Raw genomic sequence first — 22697 nt, forward strand, 5'->3', positions numbered from 1 at the left:
GATACGTGTCCAAACGTTCATTAAAATGTTATGTCTTGAATAAATGGTAACTACAAAGACGTTGTACAGCAAAATAAGAAAGCAGGATACCCGGTTATGTCCTTAAACTACGGCCAAAAGAGAGGTATGGGCACTGTGAATGTCATCTCGCTTTTGTGTGGTAGGGAGCACAGCGTATGTCAGGCCAGATCTAAAGCAGAGCCCAACTGGGGAAGTACCTCCACCTTACAGAAAACCTCAGCCAAATAACACTAGACCATACTAGTGTCGCTGTTGTGTTCCTGCCGGTGAGTAAGGTTGCTAAAGCTCAACGAGGGTGCGGAGTATTAGGGTCGGCAACGCGAATGTCGCCTCTGGAGTTGCAGGCGTACATAGGCTACGGCTTACCATCAGGCGGGCCGTATGCTTGTTTGCCACCGACGTAGTATTAAAAAAAAGAGGGATGGAATGTTAAAAAGTTTCTGCAATGGTTAGCTGTAGAGGCGGCTATATGTATTTGATTCTATGATAAATATGTCAATCAGACGACATACTGATGTAATTTGTATATTTAGGTATTACAAGTATTACAACTGGGATGTGGTCCATCTGTTTTGGATGTAACCATCTCAATGCACGTGATATTTTTTATTAATAATGGGAGAATTCTATTTTAATTATTTCTGAATAAATCTCCTGAAACATATGTAGGTGGGTCTTATGGTGAAGTGTCACAAAATACCATTTTGAGTAAGACAAAGGTTTTCTTGTTAATTATTTTACTCAAGTTCCTAATTATGTTGTTTTGTTACATTTATTTAGTTACTTTGAAATGCTGACTCGAAGTGTTTCTAGCCTTTACAGTATTTAATTTCGCGTTTTGTATTTCATCAAAACATACATAATATGAAGTCGTCACAATTAGACTTCAAACATAGTGAATTTCAGACTTCAGAATAAGGTAAAATAGGGTGCTGGAAATGTTCTTTCAGTTATCAAAAAATACTTTTGTTCTGCTATTAAATATATTCTATTATTCTATTGTTACGCGGAAGGTAGGTGATAGATATTTACGATTTTATTTGCCTCTAGAAAAAAAATCGGAACGTGCATGCATTTTTTGTTTTAAAACCTAAACTACTTATAAATGTGTGATTTTTTTTATTTTATAACTAAGTTTTAACGTTTTTAAGTTCGTAACAAGAACATCAAGTCAATATGTGAGAATGCTTTGACGTATTAATCCTCATCGATCGGAGTCATTTTATTGAATCAGAAGTAATGTTCTCTCTATTAAGGCTAGTTGCTACTACATCCAGTTCAAGTTACGTCTTATTCAAACGTGTGTCTCAAATATACCTACCATAGCGCATGTTCAAATTGTTCAAAATGTGCGTACAGTGAGCTGCGAAATCGCATGGAGAAATTATGAATGAATTGATACATTCGCCATGCAATTTTACAGCCGAATGGTACATATATAACTTAGGAACAACACTATAGAGGTGACAAAGGGGGAGGGGAACATGACCGAACGAGATGGTCTTATGGAACTTTCAGTAAGAACAGCAGAGAAGGCGCTAAATATTATTGTTTTTCCATGTTATAGTCTCACTTTTTACTTCTGCTTACTTTTAAAAAGTCCTAAGTGCCAAGTCATAACTACAGACATGTTGTTCGCCACCAAAATTTTGTAGGCAAAAATAAACCCAACTAAATTAAGTAGGTTGTTTTTGGTATGTTGTCAGGTAAGTAAAATACGATAGGTAATCTGCGACGATATTCATGCTTCAATAGACAAATAGAGAACCTACATAATTCAGGAACAAATATGCTTCCAAATAATGGACACATATATATTTAGGCCCTTAGGTTTCGAATCCAGAACCTACGGGGCTGTCTAGCGTTGATATGCTTACATACCCAGCTCGGATATACGAGGTCTACCAGTAAGAAGGTATAAAAACCAAAACGTATAAACCAAAACTATTGATTTTTGAAAAGAGAATGAATAAGGATATAACTTTCACATTAAAAATATTTTTTTCTTAATGTTGACCTTCGCTGTGTACGTACCTATGCACTCTTCCCGTTCATTCCGAAATAAATGGAAAATTTTACGCCTTGTACTAAATGTACAGCCCTTCTAAGATATGCTTCCATAGCATATGAAAGCTGCAGTGGCAGCACGGTTCCATGTTTATCGCTTGTACACTATGCCCGTCACTTTCGCACTTACAACTTGTTCGAACATGACAGGCATGCTGACAAATGATAAAGAGCCGACCATCTTAGCCCTACTGCTCTCTTGGCCCGCAATAAATTGTTACTTATCAATTCGTAACACTCACGAAACTAAAACACGCCGCTCCCAACTCGCATCTGCCTCGCACTTCGCGTTCGAAAATTATTTTGCATTTGAAGTCGGAAATCTGCCGCTGGATATCCTGCAGTGCTAGAAATTTACACATTTTTCTTAAGTAATTCTAGAATTCTAGTAGCTTTTATCCAGCTGCCTAGTCACAGGCAGTTGTTTTAGGTTCCATCCGCACTAGACCTCAAGTCTACTTGTGACAAATTAAGTATTTAACAATAGTCTTGGAATAAAGAGGTCTGGAGTATGCTTTCTCGGACCCAAGATTAAGCATTTGTAATTCAGACGATGTAGTAAAACCTTAATGTAGGTAATGTAATGTGGTCTGAGAGACACAATGAACGAACGATTTATTATGTATATGATAATTCAGGTTACAATAGCAGGTACAATTGCATATTACGAAATGGTTCCACTGAACACTACCTTTACAGGTGTATACATGCTTTCACATATTTAGGACTACCTTAATAAAAACTGGACTGATTATAATATGTCAAAATAAATTAATATACAACAAATTAATGTCCATATATTCTCTTAAACTATAAAAACATTTGTTTATACATAAGCTAATCTTGAACTGAAATTTTAAATTGTTTTATGTCTTACATCTTAAATTTATCGGGCAATTTATTATAAATGTAAATGCACATTATAAAACATTTTTTGGAGACCAACTTCAGTCTTACATAGGGCTTATATAATTTGTGTACGTATTGACTTCTTACTGCTCTAGACGACATTGTCTGGACCTGTTTAAACATATGTATATGCTTATAAACAAATAAACACCTTTCCAAGATATACAGACTATAGAAAATTAAAATGCGATGTTCAATAAAGTAACGACGACACGATTCTTGGTGTTTAAGTCCAAATAAGGCTCTTATACAGCGCTTCTGGATTAAAAACAAATCATCCTTATCAACGGAGTTACCCCATATTATAATTCAAGGACTCACTGTACTTTGAATATATAAATTACTACCGTGGCTGGGTATCAGGATCAGGTCCAGGGCGCAAGCTGAAGACGCCTATTTGACTCCGGCCTCCGCCTCTGGAGGGCTTGGTTACTTTTTTTTATACCATGTCGGTGATAAACAAGCATACGCCTGATGGTAAGCGGTTACCGTAGCATATGGACGCCTGCAACCCCAGGGGTATACATGCGCATTACCTGCCTTTAAAAAACTGGAGAACTCCATTCTGTAGCCGCTCGCGAAATCCTGAACAAGGAGCTTATTGCACAGCCGAAGCGTCCGCGGGAGGAAAATCGTGAAATTACTTTTAAACCACACAGTGCGCAATCATGCGGATCCTAGGGATTGAGGATGAATACCTTGCCGACGGCAAGAGGCGGCAAAAATATTAACGATTCTGCAAAACGTGTAACACGAAAATCACATGTGAAGCATTATAATTTTGAAACATACACATGGTTATAAGTGAAAACGTAATGTAAATAGCTAGTTTTTGAGAGACTGTTGCGGTCACACAATAAAACATAGAAGAAACAGGTCATTATAATGGCAAAACGAAAAATGAAAGAGAAGTAAACAAAATAATGAAAATATGAGATTTCTGGTAACATAAACGATGTATCACACTGTATGTGACAGATATAAACTACTATTGATTTGCACAATAAATGTAAACAATGGCTGACCAGCCAACTGCAATCCCGAGATACAATACATGCAAATACAACCGGACACCTACTCGTATCCTATCCGTATACGATAATATATGAACCGAGGACTCGAGGGGACGTTTAACTGATTTAGGTAGGGTTCGAAATGGATCACTTCTGTGATTGATCGCTAGTTTACCCTATAAGATGTAGAAAGGTCCCATTCGGATGACAACGTCAACGCCGCAGCAGTAATGCTGAAACAGTAACGGTGACATCCTAATGGCAACTGCAGCTGCTCGCTTTTGCGACATTACCGCTGCGGTACTGATGCCACCGCTCTGTTGGCATGGCCACGACATCGTGCTGCCGCGGCAATGGCGAGCCTCCAGAGGTTGGAGCGAGACAGAGCGATCCGACGTTTTGTTTCTATCTATTGCCACCACTCGCCACCGCCACGCCAGTGTAACTCGTCGCCGGGCCGGATCTATCCATTCAAAAAAATTTACAGATACATACCAACTCCCGCACAAAAGTTGCAGCACTATGGTCGCATTAGTAATCCATCTGCTGTTCCCACTCGAATGTTACTTTAATGCAACTGTTCCATCCGAATATGTCACATAATATAAATCCTCAAGGTAAACGAACACAACACAGATATGATGGTTGAGTATAGTCCATGCATTATTCTCCCGCTTACATACGTGTTCTTAAGGGGCCCATTGATTACCAATTCAATTATGGCAATTGTCAGCTTTTGCGAATAACTGACAGGCCGATATCGTCCGAAGAACTGGTAATCAGTGGGTCCTTTAGAAAGTGTCGGTCGCGGTGGCAGGCGATACATAGAAGCGCAATCATCCCGCCATCCAGCCCGCTGTTGGCATATGGTGATAGATTAGGCGAAGAAGATTAGGTTCGAGTTGAAACTTTTGAAATGAAACGAAACGAATGACTCAAGTTGTTGCAAGTCTATTTATTTGTTGTAGAATTTGTACTTCACTCTAAATTCAATAAGTAAGTCGAGCAAATTTCGATTCAGAAACCAAAAAATAAGACTTTTTGTCAATAATTTAAACATATTGAATGTTTACCTTCTAAATTAATTTAGGGATATCCGATATCCTCTTCGTAATTCCTTCAAGGCCCATTGTCTGTATTATTTTCACCAAATTTACCGCACAATATGATGTTATCAAGACAGATTTCCCACAATGCCTCTACTTATTATTGAATTCGTATTCAGACTAAGCCTCCATTATTTTCCTTTTAAAGGTGTTTTTCGCGAGAGGATCTTTATGTTGAAAATTGACTTGGAAGTTTAATGCAAAATTAATGATCTACGCTAAGGTGGAAATCACTTATTTGAATGAAAATGCTATTAGTCAATGTTTCATTCTTTAAAACGCTTCCTGCACGCTTTCAGATAAATTATATGATGAAAATACACAGTGCACTAATTAGAACACGTAGGTAGGTTTTAAAACGTTTCTCGAAAACAAATTTGCGGTATTAGCTACTGTTAGCAAAAAGTTAATTTGCCGTATTCCTGCGTTGTCGGGCCCCAAAGAAAAGCAGAAAAACAAGAGCAGTGACTATTTCTTTTTTTATTATACTACGTCGGTGGCAAACAAGCATACGGCCTAAGGCATAAGCAGTCTCCGTAGCCTATGTACACCTGCAACTCCAGAGGAGTCATTCAAACGATCAAAAATTGCAAACAAATATGCGAAAAATTGGAAACTGTATAAAAATCGTCAATTTTTAATTAACAAGGAACCGAAAAGCTTTGTCAAAACCCTTGCCGTAATAAATGCCATTTTATGAAGAAAACAAAAACGATGTACTTAACAAGATCGCTTTACCTGGCATGCCGTTGACGTTGATGCTCAAGGTTATAAAGGAGATACACGCACGAATAATGATTATGATTTTAAACTCTGTCAAAATCAGAAACTTAACTTATGTGGGTGAAATTTAATTTATCTTATAATTTTATATTTCTCGATATTTTATTTTTACATACAGTTGTGTTACATTTTATATTTTAAGTTTATTTCTATCAAATTGTTGAACATAGCAACAAAGCTCATGTTTGAACTGTACATAATTTTAAAATATGTATGTGTAACATATTGTGTTGTAGGTGTGCGAAGCTGGGCTCGTGCCTTGGTGGATGTTTTGATACAGAATGGGTGAGTCAGAATTATAAATAATAAGTCAGTTTTATAAATAATTATAATTGACTGAAGCGTTAGCGAAGGTCTCCCTTTTGACTCGGGCAAATTGCTTTGCCCGAAAACTGGAGGTGGTCGAGCTATTACGTGTATCTTCGACATATTCTCTCTTTTGACAAAAAAACAACAGGAAAAGGAGATCTCCAGGAGAATCCAGCTGGGTTGGGCAGCATTTAAAAAACTAGCAGACATCCTTAAATCTGCTAACGTTCCACAATGCCTGAAAACTCGCCTCTTTAACTAATGTGTCCTGCCCACCATGACATACGGTGCCGAGACATGGACGCTCACTAAGCAGGCTGTGCATAAAATACGAGTAGCACAGAGAGCCCTGGAGCGCGCCATGCTCGACATTAAACTTCAAGACCGAGTGAGGAATCTTGAGATCCAACGCCACACCAAGGTGTGAGACGTGGGTGACATCATTACTAAGCTAAAGTGGAATTGGGCGGGACAAGATGCCAAGCAGAGTGATGGCAGGTGGACCAAAATGTTGACAGATTGATGGCCGCTTTCGGATGAAAAAAGCGCCTGGCGTCCGTTGGCTCGTTATGTGGATGACATTCGAAAAATCGCGGGAAGCTTCTTGATGCGACTACCCCAGGACCGGGATAAGTGGCGTACACGAAGAGAGGCCTATGCTCAGCAGTGGGTGACTGGAGGCTAAAAATTATGATGATGATGAAGTGCCGTTAGTGTCTATGGCACTTAGGACCATTGTAACGAAGTATTATTTTGAAATTTTTTAAGCTTATGAATCTTATCGCGAGATCTTCAGCTCACAGAGCCACTAGATATATAAACTTTACTCGTATTTCTCTGCAGCCTTGCAGTAGGAGTTAAGGAGTTATGTCAGATCTTAACTTACTTATCAGCGGTAGCTTAACTTAACTGAGTGACTACTTTCAACCCAGACAACAAGTATAGTAAGAAGTATAGTAAGTGTAGTAGTAGTATTTAACAAAATGCTGGTATCTACAGTAAAAAATATATAGTACTATTTTCAAAGTATTGAAGATATATTTTTGTAATCAGTCCAGTTGTTAAAATTTATATTATTTTCTTAAATTGTTAACAGAAAAGTGGCTTAGCTTCGATGTAGCCACTTAAATAAATCAATTTTCAAACAAGTTTATTTTAATTAGAAAAGGGTCGTTAATCTCTCAGCTGCTGTTATCGGGTTTCACTTCTGATGAGATTTCTGGATTGTACTGTTACAATGATAACTTTGAGTCTTGCTTTAACCATTGTATTTCTGGGTAAGTTTTTGCTGCAAATTTTGTTGTCTTGTTTTTTACAAAACATCATCATTAAAAATTAAAACTACGTTTAACTAAAATAAAAAGTATTATCTGCAAAATTTCCTCCTATAGGTAGTTAAATTTCTAGTTTTAGTTTCAATTGTTAGCTTAAAAATGTTTCGTTGTAAAAAAAAATGTTTTAGTTAAGAATGCAACCCTCCCCATATGCATTAATAAATCATTTAAAAATATAGAAAAATAAAAAAAAATCAGGCAGTTGTTTTTTATCTAAAAAGGGATCAAAATCAACAATAATCTTTCTTTCACCGGTCTCCCTCATCAAAGTCGGTTTATTTTCTTAAAAATTATACGAACTATCGAAACGATTTGCCACTATGGAATTTATATGAAGTACTAGCAAAAGACGTCACGATCAATTTACCTACTCTTCAAGTTCTATACGATTTATAAAATAGAAATTGTGTCTAAAATTAATTTCTGTCCACACTTCTGAATTAATGTTCTGGTGCTTTATGTCATTCATGGTGTGAAATCATTTATTTTAAATGCAGTTAACATGCCTATTGTACACAAATGTCAGTTAAAAGAGACCACTAACCTTACTAACGTAAGCCAGAGGGCCTATTCGAATATTTAAAATACTGTCTTTATGAATTTTGACTTGTAATTTTTTCTCGAGCTTACACTAGTGCTAGCATAATACACAAATATGAAAGCAAAAAAAAAAAACAGATAAAACACTTAGAGTTCTATTTGGCTTCCAGGGCACCTATTGAATATTTTGCATAGCACAATATGATACGCATTGTTGTCTTAGCCGGCAAATAAATCCGCTGCAATGCTTCCCGGTCACGCTTTGTGGTCAAGTTACTATACAGTAAAGTGGGCTATGTCACTCTAGAGCAGGCTTGATATTATATTGATTTGATATCGATATAAATGATAAGGTACTCACCGAGCATTGCGCTCGCGCTCGCACGCTAAGTGCATTTTCAATTTCATATCAATATTTTTTCTCTAAACTGAACGCCTCTTTTGGTCACTGTCCATTATCTAATAAATTGTAAATGTATGTACAGTAAGCATATAAAACCAAATATGTATGTAAACAAGAGCTAATGACATGATGAGCATCAGGCTAATATGACACAAACATATGTCATTTAATATATACTCGTACTTGCAAAACTGTACTCGATACATTATTTATTCTCCCAGAAAATTAATTAAGTAACATTATTAATAAATGTTACTCTGAACATTCAAAAATCTAGTTCGAACTTATATAAAACAAACCTTTATAATATCATAATGAAAAGTATACCAGTCATAGGTATCTGCGAATAAATTATTGAAAAATGTTGCAATAATTCAATTTACAGACGACTTTCTTAGACATCTTAGAATAAAATGAAAAATATTTTACGACTTTGAAACATCAAGTTCAGATTTACTCTTAATAAGTTAGCTTTGATTAATCTAATCAGCTTAGAATATTTTAAATCTTAATGTTAAAATAAAAGTTTTTTTATAATATTTTTAAGTATTATACTTTATTTTTATCTTTAATCTATAAGTAGTCCTTTGAGAGGGTTTAACCTCCTTTTATTGTTGCATACATAATGCTCGTTGCTTATGGAATAATCGATTGTCTCAAACTTTAGATAAAGGCCTTAAACTTTTGGAATTGGACTAACCTCTTCAAAATTTACTTTTACTACCATTCAAATTACATGGATTTAATGTTTCGCCACTGATGGAACAGAGAGTTCACTTCCGATTCTTACGAACAAGACCGCTGTTTGATAGTCACGAAGTTTCTCCTTAGCGTATGGCTCGTTCTATTTGGGTTAACTTACGGCTTATTTTTACTCAATGCTTTGAGGATACATTACAACAGGTGCGAATCAGTATTGTTGAAGAATTGATTTTTGACAGTTATGAATTAGGTACCCTTATATAATTGAAGCCAATACCTACCGTTTGATTGAAAGTCATCAATACATTAATGTCAGAAATCAATTCTTACGTTACTCCGACTATACAGGGTGTTTATTTAGTTACCTGCAATAATTTACGGGCTGAATATATAGGTTATATTGAGCAACATTTACTATGGGACCGATCCCGAAATCGCGAAAAAAAAATCTTCCATAGAAAATGTCAGTGTCAGACAGCCAAAATAAGTATACAACCAATATTGTTTCGTGATTTCGGGCTTGGTCCCATAGTAACAGTTACCTAGTATGACTCTTATGTATTCACTCCGTAAATTAGTGCAGGTGACTAAATAAATAACTTGTAGCTAAAATGCTAGGAACAGCACCGAAATCAGGCTTGCCTAGTATTAGAGATGCTTATAAAACTCTATAAGCGATGCTAAAATAACCTATGCTCCTAATAAAATAATAACATACACTATCAGGCACCCATACTTCGTGTTCTTCAATAATGTCTTATCTGAAACTCAAATGTAAATTTAAATTAAGCGCATTAATATAAATAAAAAACCGGCCAAGTGCGAGTCGGACTTAATTCCCTTGCGAGTGTCGAAAATTTGAGGACATTTGCGGCATAAACGGCTGTGTCTTTTGATTGCGTTGGCTTAGAAGTTTGATACCTCCACGCGTCCTGAGAAAAAGGGTCTTGACAGACAGACAGACAGTTCCGTTTTTTCCTTTCGAGGTACGGAACCCTAAAAATCACACCGATGTTTCAAGCTCTCAACCAACAGAAACAGATAAATCATCAAAATCCCCGTAAGCTACCCATTATGCTTCATGTTACAGTAAAACCATCGCTCGGCGTTACGTGCGACACCAAATGCCCGGCAGAAAAGGAAGTAGTTTGCGGCTTTAACGCGCTCGGGAAAGCCTACAAAATGTTCCCCGGCAAGTGTGCAATGCAACGCTATATTGCTTGCGAAAAAGTTGGTATGTATTCTGACGACGAGTATTTTCCAATGCTGGGTTTTAGTGGAAAATACGAGGGTTTTTGGTGTTACATTTGCATCTCAATATTTACATCACTTTTAAAGATGCTAACAAAAACGTTGGTACTACTTTACAAGATGTTCAAATATAAACTTGTTACTTTCACTATATTTGTATCATGAGCTGAATCATTAGTATTAATCAACAAATATTTGATAGTACACGAATTATAATAATATTAAAAGCGACTGGTTTGGGTTTTCAACCACGACATTAACCTAAAAACCCTCACATTTCCGTAAATGAAGAAAGTTTAATGAAAACCCGAATTTTAATCGTGCACTGAATATTAATGGAGCCATGCAGACATTTTGGCAGGGTTTAGCCAAAATTGTCGCAAACTACGCTTCTTTGAATGTAAGAAAATACTATTATCTATCTACTTATATGCGTTTACCTATATCCTGACTGTTGGTCTAGCTACTGGAGAGAAATAAGCGGACTGTATAACTTATGTAAAAATATATTAAAACTATAAATCGACCGTTACAATAAAACCAGAGCGCGGCGCGTACAGCATAACCGCGAGCGGGACGGACGCGAGCCGTCGTGTTTCGTGTGTCGCGGTTGGTGGGAGAATCTCGCGCGCGGTGCGCGGTGCGCGGGGCGCGGGCGCGGGCGCGGCGGCCGGTGGACGACCGGTTCTGCTCCGTGCGTCCAGCAGGGCCTAAGATGATGCGTTGGTGCTATCACCACCATATACTCCCGGCGTTGAAGACTCATTGTCTTCAAGACTGTAGATCGGGAGAGGGCATATTGTGTTAAAGGCTCGACGTATGATTCCCTTCTTGGTCTTGATGTCTGCTACTCTGGCCACTCCATCCTTTCCAGGTAGCACGTTGACGATACGGCCCATTAACCACATAAGAGGCGGTTGGTTGTTCTCCTTCACTACTACCATAGTGCCAACTTCAAGCCTTCCTCTTGAACTGCGCCATTTTGTCCTCTGTTGAAGACTGAAGATGTACTCGCTTGAGAAACGATTCCAAAAGTGCTGTTTGAGAACTTCTATCCGCTGGAACCTTTGGAGACTTGAGATGTTCTGGCTGGAGACTTGACGATGTGGTACGGCCGTAAGAGATCTCCCAATAAGAAAGTGTGACGGAGTAAGGGGTGTAAGGTCAGAGGGGTCGTCGGAAAGGGGGGTAAGAGGTCGTGAATTTAAAATTGCTTCGACCTGACTAAGGCATGTCGCCATCTCTTCAAAGGTGAGATGCGTAAGGCCTAACACTCTACGTAAATGATGCTTCACCGATTTAACAGCAGACTCCCATAAGCCGCCAAAATGAGGAGTGTACGCGGGAATAAAAGAGAAGTTAATACCTTCAGCAGCCCTATCCTTGGCTAAATCTTGGTTCAGCACGTTAGCGAGCTCGTTGGCAGCGCCAACAAAGGTAGTACCATTGTCCGAGAATATGGTTCTCGGCTTCCCTCGACGAGCTATAAACCGATCGAGCGCTGCAATAAAAGCTTCTTTAGTAAGATCAGAGACAAGCTCCAAATGAAGTCCCGTGTTGCTAAGCAAACGAAAATACAAATATAAGCTTTCACAAGTCTGCAGCCTCTACCCTTGCGATCGGCTATCAAAATAGGTCCGGCATAATCAGTGCCTGTTTCAATAAATGGAAATTCAAGATGTAACCGCTCCTTTGGTAAGTTACCCATTACAGGTTGGATCGTTTCTGCCTTGAGCCTAATGCAACGGATACATTGTTGAACTGTATGCTTTACTAAGTTGCGTCCCCCAAGAGGCCAGTAATTTTGACGTAAAACTGACATAAGTAACTGAGGACCTGCATGGAGAGCGCGGAGGTGCAACATCCTAACTAGAAGCCTTATTATAGGTTGTTTACAACAAACAATTATGGGGTGCTTAACACCGTAATCGTAGAAGGAATTAAGTAGTCGACCGCCAACTCTGATAAGACCAGAGTCGTAAAATGGGGACAATGATTTAAGTCTGCTTTGTTTTGGTAATTCCTTTCCTGATTTGAGCAATTCATAATCTTCAGGAAAGGCAGTTTGTTGAGATATGCGAAGGATCAGAGTCGATGCAGCAGATAATTCAGACGCGGTAAGGTAACCCTGTTTCTTATTACTAGCATTCTGACAATTGTAAGTGAATCTTTTAATGTAGGCAATTACCCGCTGAATCTTTGCATAATCTGAGCGATTATTAATTAAAGTTTGAATAGCATTGGCATCATTTGAATTGGATGAAGTAATGACGAATGATTTATGTGTTATGATCTCTGGTAATGAGATTTCACTTTCAGAGCCAGGTGCAGTTGGCCAATGTGAAGAATCTGACGCTAAAAAAGACGGCCCGGACCACCATAAAGACGAGGTTTGTATAAGATCCGCATCAAGACCCCGAGACACGAGATCAGCTGAATTTTCTTTAGAAGGAACGTAACGCCAACATTCCTGTTGAAAGCTATCTTGTATCTCGGAGATACGGTTTTTTACGAACGGCCTTAGAAGAGCTGGAGAAGATTTTAACCATCCAAGGACAATCATGGAGTCGCACCAAAATATGCAACGTTCTGGTTTCAAGGTCAGTGACTCCAGGACTTTAGTACACAGTCTTGTTCCTAACAATGCTGCACAAAGTTCAAGGCGAGGGATAGTCGTGGCCTTAATTGGTGCAATTTTGCTCTTGGAGGCCAGAAGACGCACACACACAGAGCCATCCCCGGCCACGGAGCGGACATAAAGGCACGCTCCATATGCCTTTTCTGAGGCATCAGTAAAAATATGAAACTCAATAGAAGCAAATGATTCACATAATATCCATCTTGGTATATTTACATTATTTAGGTTAGGTAATGTTTTTGCAAAATTGTTCCATGATATAAGTAAGCTGCCTGAAAGAGGCTGATCCCAATCCATTTTGTCTATCCACAATTTTTGCATTAAAATTTTGGCTTCTACAATGCAAGGTGTAACTAAACCAAGAGGATCGAATATCTGTGCTATGGCTGACAATATAGTGCGTTTGGTAACTACGGAGGGAACTGAAATGTTTATTTGAAAGGTTAAAGTATCTTGAGTACAATGCCAGCTAATGCCAAGTGTTTTTGATAATTCTTTTTCGCTTAAGTTTACGGTATGATTAAGAGAAGGTTCATTTTTGATTTGCTTTAGAATTTGTTCGCTATTAGATTGCCACTTTCGAAGATTGAATTTTGCTGAGCGAAGAGTGTCTGTGACCCTTTGACACAGAGACACGGTATCAGCAATTGAGTGTGACCCTGACAGGAAGTCATCTACGTAAAAGTCTTTTGATATTGCATCTTGAGTTTGCTTGTCTAGAGAATCCTGTGCCAACTGGAGAAGACAGCGTGTGCTAAGGTAAGGAGCCGACGCTGTACCATAAGTCACAGTATTAAGTGTGTAAATTTTTATAGGTTGCGAGGGGTTAGCCCGCCAGAGAATCTTTTGAAGAGACCGTTGTTCCTCGTCAACTAAAATTTGTCGGTACATTTTTTCTATGTCTGCAGACACCACAAACTTATGTTGACGGAATCTAAGTAGTATAGAGAATAAGTCATCTTGAATCCTAGGACCTACTAGCTGGATGTCGTTTAGGGACTTTCCAGACGTGGTGGCAGCAGACGCGTCAAAAACCGCCCGCAGCTTGGTAGTGCTGCTAGAATCCCTTAGAATTCCATGATGTGGTAGAAAATATGACTGTCGCGAAGTGTCATGAAAACTTTCGCTCATGTGGCCTAACGTTTCATATTCAGTAATGAAGTCAACGTACCGCTCTCTAAACAAAGGGTCCCTATCAAACTTTCGCTCTAAGGAAAGGAACCTGCGTCTAGCCAGTTCGAACGAGCTTCCCAATACGTCTGGTGACTCCTTCAATGGCATAGTGACCACAAAGCGTCCCTCTTCATCACGTTTTGTTGTAGTGGTAAAGATTTGCTCACATGTATTTTCGTCTACGGTGAGATTATGTTTTGAAGGTATTGTGTCAAGCTCCCAAAATGGAGAAAGATCTATGCCCGTTTGCTGATCATTAAGAAAGAAACAAACAGGATTATGAGGTTTATTAAGGCTTGGCTGATACAAAGCTCCTACGACAAGCCAGCCAAGTTTAGTTTCAACAAGGAGTGGATTTTGTTTTCCAAGATCTATACGCCCTGAACCAAGTATAGCCCAAAAGATTTGGGCACCGACAAGAAGATTAATTGAAGACGGTTCATAATAAAAGGGGTCAGCTAAACAAAGTCCTGAAGGAATAGGTATTTCATTCACGTTTAAAAACTGGTCAGGAATGGGTCGTGTGACCTTTGGCAATATATAACATTCAATGTCTGTCTTAAACGTTCCATCGCGAGACTCCATATGAAGAGAGCAAGCCTGTACACTTTTTGACTCTTGTTCGTTTAAACCAGACGTATTAGAAATAATAGAGCGTGTCGGCAATGATAGTCTACTCGTCAAACTCTGCGAAATGTAATTTGCTGTGCTGCCATTATCCAGCATGATTCTCACTGTGTGCAACTGACCCTTGCTGTCACTGACCTTCACCTGAGCTGTGGAAAGAAATACATGTGGCGATACATTACCCATGACGTGATTGGTTGCCGACAATGCTACGTGTTCTGTAGGGGTATTTGTGTCATTATGAGTGTGCAACAACGTATTGTGTCTGACCTTACAATATTTACAATGACTAAGACTGCATTTCGACTCATGATGTCCCGGGCGCAGACAATTAAGGCACACTTTATACTCCTTGGCCTTATTCCAACGTTGGTCAACCGGCAAGGCTCTGAAGGTGTCACAATTAAAGATATAGTGGGTCTTGTTACACAAAGGACAGGGTTTAAGATGATTTTTTGCACTGTCATGTTGACTTGAAGAGGCTACAAAACTTTTCGGTTTACTGACTGACTGCTCAGCCTTCGACTTATTATTTTTGGATTCTTCTAATGTTTCAAGAAGATTACACCTGTTACTCAAAAATGTCAGAAAATTGTCAAGTGAAGGAGGTTCTGACAATGAGTTCCTATGCTCCTCCCATTTTCTACTAGTAATGTTGTCTAACTTTGACGACATTATATGAATGACTAAGGTATCCCAATGATCGACTGGCTGATCAAGGGTAGCCAGTGCTCTAAGATTTTTATTTGCAGTGTCGACTATTTGTCGGAGACCATGACAAGACTCGCGGTGAATCGGGTCTATGTTAAACAGAGCTTGAACATGATTATTTACCAATAATTGTTTGTTGTCGTACCTGTCGCATAGCAATTTCCATGCTGCATTATAATTTTCTGCCCTAAAATCTAAGCTACGGATCACTATGGCCGCACTTCCGTGAAGAGAAGCACGAAGATAATGGAATTTATTGATATCATCTATGCTTTTCTCCGTATGAATTAATGAGACATAAATATCTTTAAATTCCAACCAATTTTGACAGCCGCCGCTAAAATGCGGTAGATTTATTTTTGGCAAACGTACGTTGCTTTGTCTGCATGATATGACAGTTGGGCACTCATCGGAACCTACCTCAGACCTGGCGCTAGCGTACTCCTTAGCGCGCTGACTACGATGTCGCTCCAATAGTTCTCGTGCGGTCGCGAGCTCGTGGTAATAAGTCCCTTCAAACTGCTCTCGATCGGTATACAGCTCGCTCGGGTCCTCCACTAGCTGCTCCAACTCGCTCTGAAACGTGTCATATGACTCATATAAAGCATCTATTTTGGTTATGCGTAGGTCTAGTTCGACCAATTGTGGGTCACTCAACTGAGCACAAGATTTTGCTGTAGCTAAATATGCAGTAAATTGCGTAAGCTTAGCTTTAACTGTACCACGCTTCTTAATTAATTCTTTGCAGCGTGTTTCTGTAGCCATTATGCAGTGAAAAAATAGAAAAAGTGAAATAGAATTAAGTACTAAGTGTTCTACGTAATAACTATGTTAACTGATGAAAAAAATAGCAACACTATCCTCAACTTTGCTCTAAGCTTTTTTGCAGGCGTTGAAATTTCGTGGAATAAGCTACTTGTGATATTGCTATTAAGAAATCGTATCGTAAAATGCTTTTCTCGACCAACCCACTTTTTATTATGAAAAATAATTACGATTTTAACTTTTATTTATGACTAAATTACTTTGCAAAAATGACGATAATAATAATGGAAGTTAAAAATAAAGCTTTGTAAGACTGAACAAGACAACTTTAACATGCAATTAAGATCGAAGCACTTTTAATGGTTTGTTTTGATCGTAAGTAATTTTAATGAAATGATTTTAAAACTACTTTACTTTTTATGGGAATGCAAACTAAAATAAGGGGAATATTGGAATGATCTCACAGTTATGCTATCCGTAATCGTAGGCCGGTAGGTAGTGAGCTCCAATCCCGATGATTATTCTGTTTGTGGTTTTTATTATATGAACTTCTTGCACTTGTATTTATGATGTTTGTTGTTCACCCGGTGTTGCTTCTGTTGTTGTACGTAGTTCGAAGATACTGCTGCTCTGTAGGGGCCGTGCACTTTGGAGTTATGATAATAACGGCGAAGACCTCAGTTTTATGTAGCAATCTCGAAAGCAACTGAAGACGGGCGAATGTAGATGTGCTTCTCACGATGTGCTGCGACCTCCACTCGTAGAACCGTCGTAATGAGGTGATCAATCGTAGAACGACGGATACGATATTAACGGTTTTATTTTAAATCGCGCTTGTAACGGTCCACTGTCATTTACTACGGCGTTTAAGGACCATATGTTGGTCTAGCTACTGGAGAGAAATAAGCGGACTGTATAACTTATGTAAAAATATATTAAAACTATAAATCGACCGTTACAATAAAACCAGAGCGCGGCGCGTACAGCATAACCGCGAGCGGGACGGACGCGAGCCGTCGTGTTTCGTGTGTCGCGGTTGGTGGGAGAATCTCGCGCGCGGTGCGCGGTGCGCGGGGCGCGGGCGCGGGCGCGGCGGCCGGTGGACGACCGGTTCTGCTCCGTGCGTCCAGCAGGGCCTAAGATGATGCGTTGGTGCTATCACCACCATGACTGTAACCCTGAAAATACTCATCAGGTATAATTTGTGCAAGAAATAATGGGATGTCCCAGAAATAAAGAGACAAATTTATTTCCATAAAATGTAATATCAGGTAAACGATAAAAGTTATAATTTTGGTTGTAAGTTGCAAGAAAATTAATTAAATTATTAGATTGATATCGCTTTTGCGCCCACAACCTCTTAAAAATATTTTTTTCTTAAATTGTTCGCGGCCCTTCACCTTACAGCTTTTCACGATTTTGCAGCCGCGCCTTTGGCCATACCAAATGTTTTGTCAAAAAATTGGCTTTTGATACAATTTTATGGTTCTATGTCACATCTATATGACTAAATGGAAATTAATGAATAATTGTATGGAAATATTGCCTTCATGAACATCATTGGGGTTCGCCGGAACATTTGGTTCAACAAACGTCAATAAACGCCGAGTACTTTTTCCAGTTAACTTTTATAAACTTTTCGTCTCTCTCTTTTGCACGTTTCTCTTGGTCCTTTATATGTCTGGAAGTAATTTGGTTCATATCTGTTTTGAGACCTAGATCGTTCCTTTTTCATTCTGGCGACAGACAGCTTTGATACTTTTAATTTATCCGCTGCCACTCTGACGGACGTTAACGGAGTCTTATTAAAAATCGATATAACTCGGTTAATGATTCGAGGTAGCGTGATTGTCCTATTTCTTCCCAGAACCTTCTTAAAACTAATCTCAACCGTTTCTTCATAATGTCTTTTTATTCTATATATACTAGTTTGTCTAGCTCTTCCTTGAAGAAAGTGTTTGAATATATCTTTTTTAATATGAGACTCGTAAAATAAAGGCAATTGTGAAACACCCTATTAGCAAGTGCTTCATATTCCGATCAATACCGAAATTCCCGCTTGAAATGACAGACAATGAAACCATAGAAGCAATGACACCAGAGAAAGCGGTTTTGATATTTTGTATGTGGTATAATTTTTATTTTAAATTAGGGACTTGAAATTTTGTTTGAGTCAGGGTCCTGAACGAAACTGAAAGAAAGACATTGCGACAGGCAATTGTTACGTGTTTTCAAATAATTAACCCAACTGCTATTTTAGGGATATAAAAGATACTTTTGTTCAGAATACTCTAGCCTAGTTTATGTCATATAAAACAAGTATCTTTTTTTCAGAACTAGTTACAACTCCAATAATGTATTGTATCAAGAATGAACGTAGAATGATCCAACGCAGACACTACATGGATCAATCTTGTCCAGTGTTCTGTCCACAACATTACCGGCCTGTGTGCGGCATGTCCAAGACGCGGGCCTATGAATATAGGTAGGTATCTTCGTCCTTAGATCTCGTTTCCACCGATTTGATAGTTTTAAGGGACACGGCGAATATACTATAATATTTTATGTTATGTTAAAATATAACTGAAAGTAATTAGAGAAAACTAGTTTTCACCAAGGCACTTTGCGAAATGTAGTTTTAACTAGTGAAAACGCGTTTTAACCAAGGTGATACGGAAAATTAGTACCATAGGGTAAACGTGTTTTTACTTTAGACAGATTTTTATGGGAACATAAACATCAAATTGCATCAATTAGGTAATATTTTTGTACAATTCTGCTGTTACATTTTAAATAAATAAAACAGACAATTTTTCTTTCCGCAAAAAAAAAAGTATAATGTTAATATCCAGGGGAAAAATGGGGACTACGTTTATATTGTATGGAGAAGCGGAAACGTTTATATTTTATTATATGCTTAATACGTTTGATACACTTTTTAAGTACTTACTTGAGACTCAAAAATAACCGTGATACATGTCTCCAGATGAGGCCTTCTTTGAAATGTGTACCTTAAATCATTTTCTCTTCTTTTTTCACACAGGTCATTTAGTAATGGCTGCCAGTTGGACATGATCAACTGCCGGGGACAAGACGAGTTTTCTGGTAATTTACTAAAATAAAATGTATTAAACAAGCCTTTTTAGGGTTCCGTAGCCAAATGGCAAAAAACGGAACCCTTTTAGATTCGTCGTGTCCGTCTGTCTGTCCGATTCTGTCACAGCCACTTTTTTCCGAAACTATAAGAGCTGTACTGTTCAAACTTAGTAAGTGGATGTATTCTATTAACCGCATTAAGATGTTCACACAAAAATAGAAAAAAAACAATAAATTTTGGGGGTTCCCCATACTTAGAACTGAAACTCAAAAAATCTTTTTTCATCAAACCCATACGTGTGGGGTATCTATGGATAGGTCTTCAAAAATGATATAGAGGTTTCTAATATCATTTTTTTCTAAAATGAATAGTTTGCGCGAGAGACACTTCTAGTGGTAAAATGTGTGTCCAAAGTGGTAAAATGTTGAACGAGATCTAGTAAGTAGTTTTTTTTTAATTCGTCATAAAGGAACCCTTTATGGGCGAGTCCGACTCGCACTTGGCCGCTTTTTTAAATATTTAATTAACTCGAATTTAGATGATATCTATGGAGACCATAATACTTAGCTCTACTATGCTCCCAGATTTGCACTTTGTCAACTTACTGTTTTTATAGAAGGTACTTGAAACATGCTACCGTCATGTAAGGTGAAAAATGTATTCACTATTTATTATTTTTTATTACTTATACAATACTTTTTATAGTAGCGAAACGGTCAAGCCACATAATTTGACTAATGTGTAAAGTTTGTGAAGTTAGGGTTTGTAGAGTTAGAAGCTTGGCTCTACAAAAGATCTGATAACTTATTGACAGTGCGAAACTTACAGCTTCGTCTTGGCAACATTTTGCAAGAAAATGTTTTTGATGGGATTTCACTTCTTTTTCTAAGTTGCTTATGACAATCTTCCATCCTCAAATTTAAAAGGGGGTGATTTAAATAAATAAAAATCCTGAAATACGTATTTGGGGGAATCTTTTATACAATCTGCTTTTGTAATGATTCCCCATAAAAACTTCCACCCCTTTTCTCCCCTAACACCCTTTTCACCCTTACGGGGTGATTTTGGGGTTGAAAACTATTTCCATACCAAATTTCAACTAAATTGGTTCAGCGGTTGTTAATTCCTCATACAAAATTCCAGTTTCAAGTTTTTTTTTGTATGTGTATTAATACTATCCTACATACCAAATTTCAGCTTCCTAGGACTTCGGGAAGTAGCCTAAGGGTTTTGATGATCATCAGTGAGTGTATGAGTCAGTGATGAAATCGGGATAGATATTAATAAAATCTAAAGTATAAGTGATTTTTTTTATGCTTAATAAGTCCACTATTGAAATGATATCCCGAGAATTTTGTTTATCTGGTATATAATCTAAACCCAAGTAATGAGGGTTCAAAAAAACGACGAAGCGCTTCGAGTAAAGGTAGGTTTTGCGTCACTGGCGTCACCAAAAATGTATCTGGAGTTACCGAGAAATCACGTTTCAAATTGAATATTTAACTAAATTTCAGGTCTGTGAGAGAGCAGATCGATGTTCTAACGTACAGTGAGCTGCGAAATTGCATGCATTATGAATGAAATCATTGATAAAGTCGCCATGCACTTTTACGGCTAATGGTACATGTAACAGAAACTGGTATAGTTAAAAGTAATATAATATTTATAAGCAAAATATTCTCGATCGAAGTTTAAGTAGAATAATGGACAGACTAGTGTCGGTTTAACTATTGCTTCGCCCACTAGTTGAACCTTTAACAAATGTGTATGTCCGATATAGTATTGTGTCACATTTAATTTACGAGTATGTTTTCCCTCTTTCAGGTTACATGGAAGTCCCGTTATCTTTTTGTCCACGTCACATGCACAGGAACATTTTCAAAGATATGATTATAACCAATTAAATATCTCTTCATCCCTTTACTACAGATATTGTTATTGAATTATGTAGTATTGTACCGACCGGTACTAAAGTTTTTTACAGCCTAAATACAAAATGAGAAACACACTGTACTCGTTTAAAAAGCTCTATTACAATTTAAATATGTTAAAGGCCTAAAACACAGAGTGTATCTAAACTAGGTGATCCGAAATCTATTAAAATATTATTCGATATGTAACCTAACAGTCTGCATTAAGTGTAGCAAATTAAATAACGCGCCAAAAGTATCTGCCACCCTGGAATACTTTTCAAATAGGAATAGTTCGTGTTGAAAAATATCTGTCATAGTCTAATTGATCTATACAATTCTATACATAAATAAAAAATACATATTATAAAACATTATTACAAAGTCCCACAGTAAGCTCAATAAGGCTTGTGTTGAGGGAACTTAGGCAACGATATATATAATATATACATATTTATAAATACTTAAATACATAGAAAACACCCATGACTCTGGAACAAATATCCATGCTCATCACACGAATAAATGCCCTTACCAGCATTTGAACCCAGGACCATCGGCTTTATAGGCAGGGTCACTACCCACTAGGCCAGACCGGTCGTCAAACATACATATATGGAGACTTCTCTTTTTGTTAAGTTATTAGAGAATAAGGAAGGGAAAAGTATCTACACTTTTGACGTTTACGCTCCGTAGCGAACAAAACGCAACTGTCACTGTCGCATTTATATGGAAAACTGATAGAGAGAGATGACTACGCTACGCTACGGAGCGGCGACGATTCGCACGTTGGCTAAGCACCCTGAACCGCTACTTTTGATGCTGACTGTAGCTTTAGCAATCGCGTTTCGTAACATCCACAATTTTGCGGTAAAATTTCCCGCAACATTTGAACAGAGTATCATTCGATATTTTTTTAATTTATCTTTTAACTTTCTCAAGTGATTCTCTAAAACCGGACTTAAGGGTCTACAAGCAAGCTCGGTTTTCCATAACAAAACGTAATTAAGCAACTCTGAAACTTTTTACTTACAATATGATAAGGTATATCTGGGGATGTAATTGTGGTTTATGCGATACCATAAATGTACTTAATGTAAATGTAAAAAATACAGCGAATTTATCCCCGGCAAGCTCGGCCGCTAGCCTAAGCCTATGTTTCACCTTTGAGTAAAGAAGGTCTGATGGTAGTTCAAAGCTTAGAAAGCCAGTATTATACGATGTGTAATTTTTTAGGTGATACAAGATACCATATACGCGACTATACTCAATACTATGAGCAACTTTTGATATGAGAGCAACTCTGAAATCGCAAAAATATCAGGTGTTCCATATTAC

The 22697-nt window shown here is 37.9% G+C and overlaps 1 protein-coding gene across 1 annotated transcript; it reads left to right on the forward strand.

The window, feature by feature from the left end:
- Nucleotides 1-7377: 7377 nt before the first annotated feature.
- LOC133526248 (U-Kazal-Dg21.2) lies at nt 7378-21458 on the forward strand. The gene is made up of 5 exons (XM_061862788.1): nt 7378-7485; nt 10278-10421; nt 18687-18837; nt 19396-19457; nt 21274-21458. Exons 1-5 carry the CDS (start codon nt 7419-7421, stop codon nt 21351-21353), a joined length of 504 nt encoding a protein of 167 aa, XP_061718772.1. The 5' UTR covers nt 7378-7418; the 3' UTR covers nt 21354-21458.
- Nucleotides 21459-22697: the final 1239 nt, after the last annotated feature.

The sequence above is a fragment of the Cydia pomonella genome, chromosome 16, assembly GCF_033807575.1.
Source record: "Cydia pomonella isolate Wapato2018A chromosome 16, ilCydPomo1, whole genome shotgun sequence".
NCBI classification, from domain to species: Eukaryota; Metazoa; Arthropoda; class Insecta; order Lepidoptera; family Tortricidae; genus Cydia; species Cydia pomonella.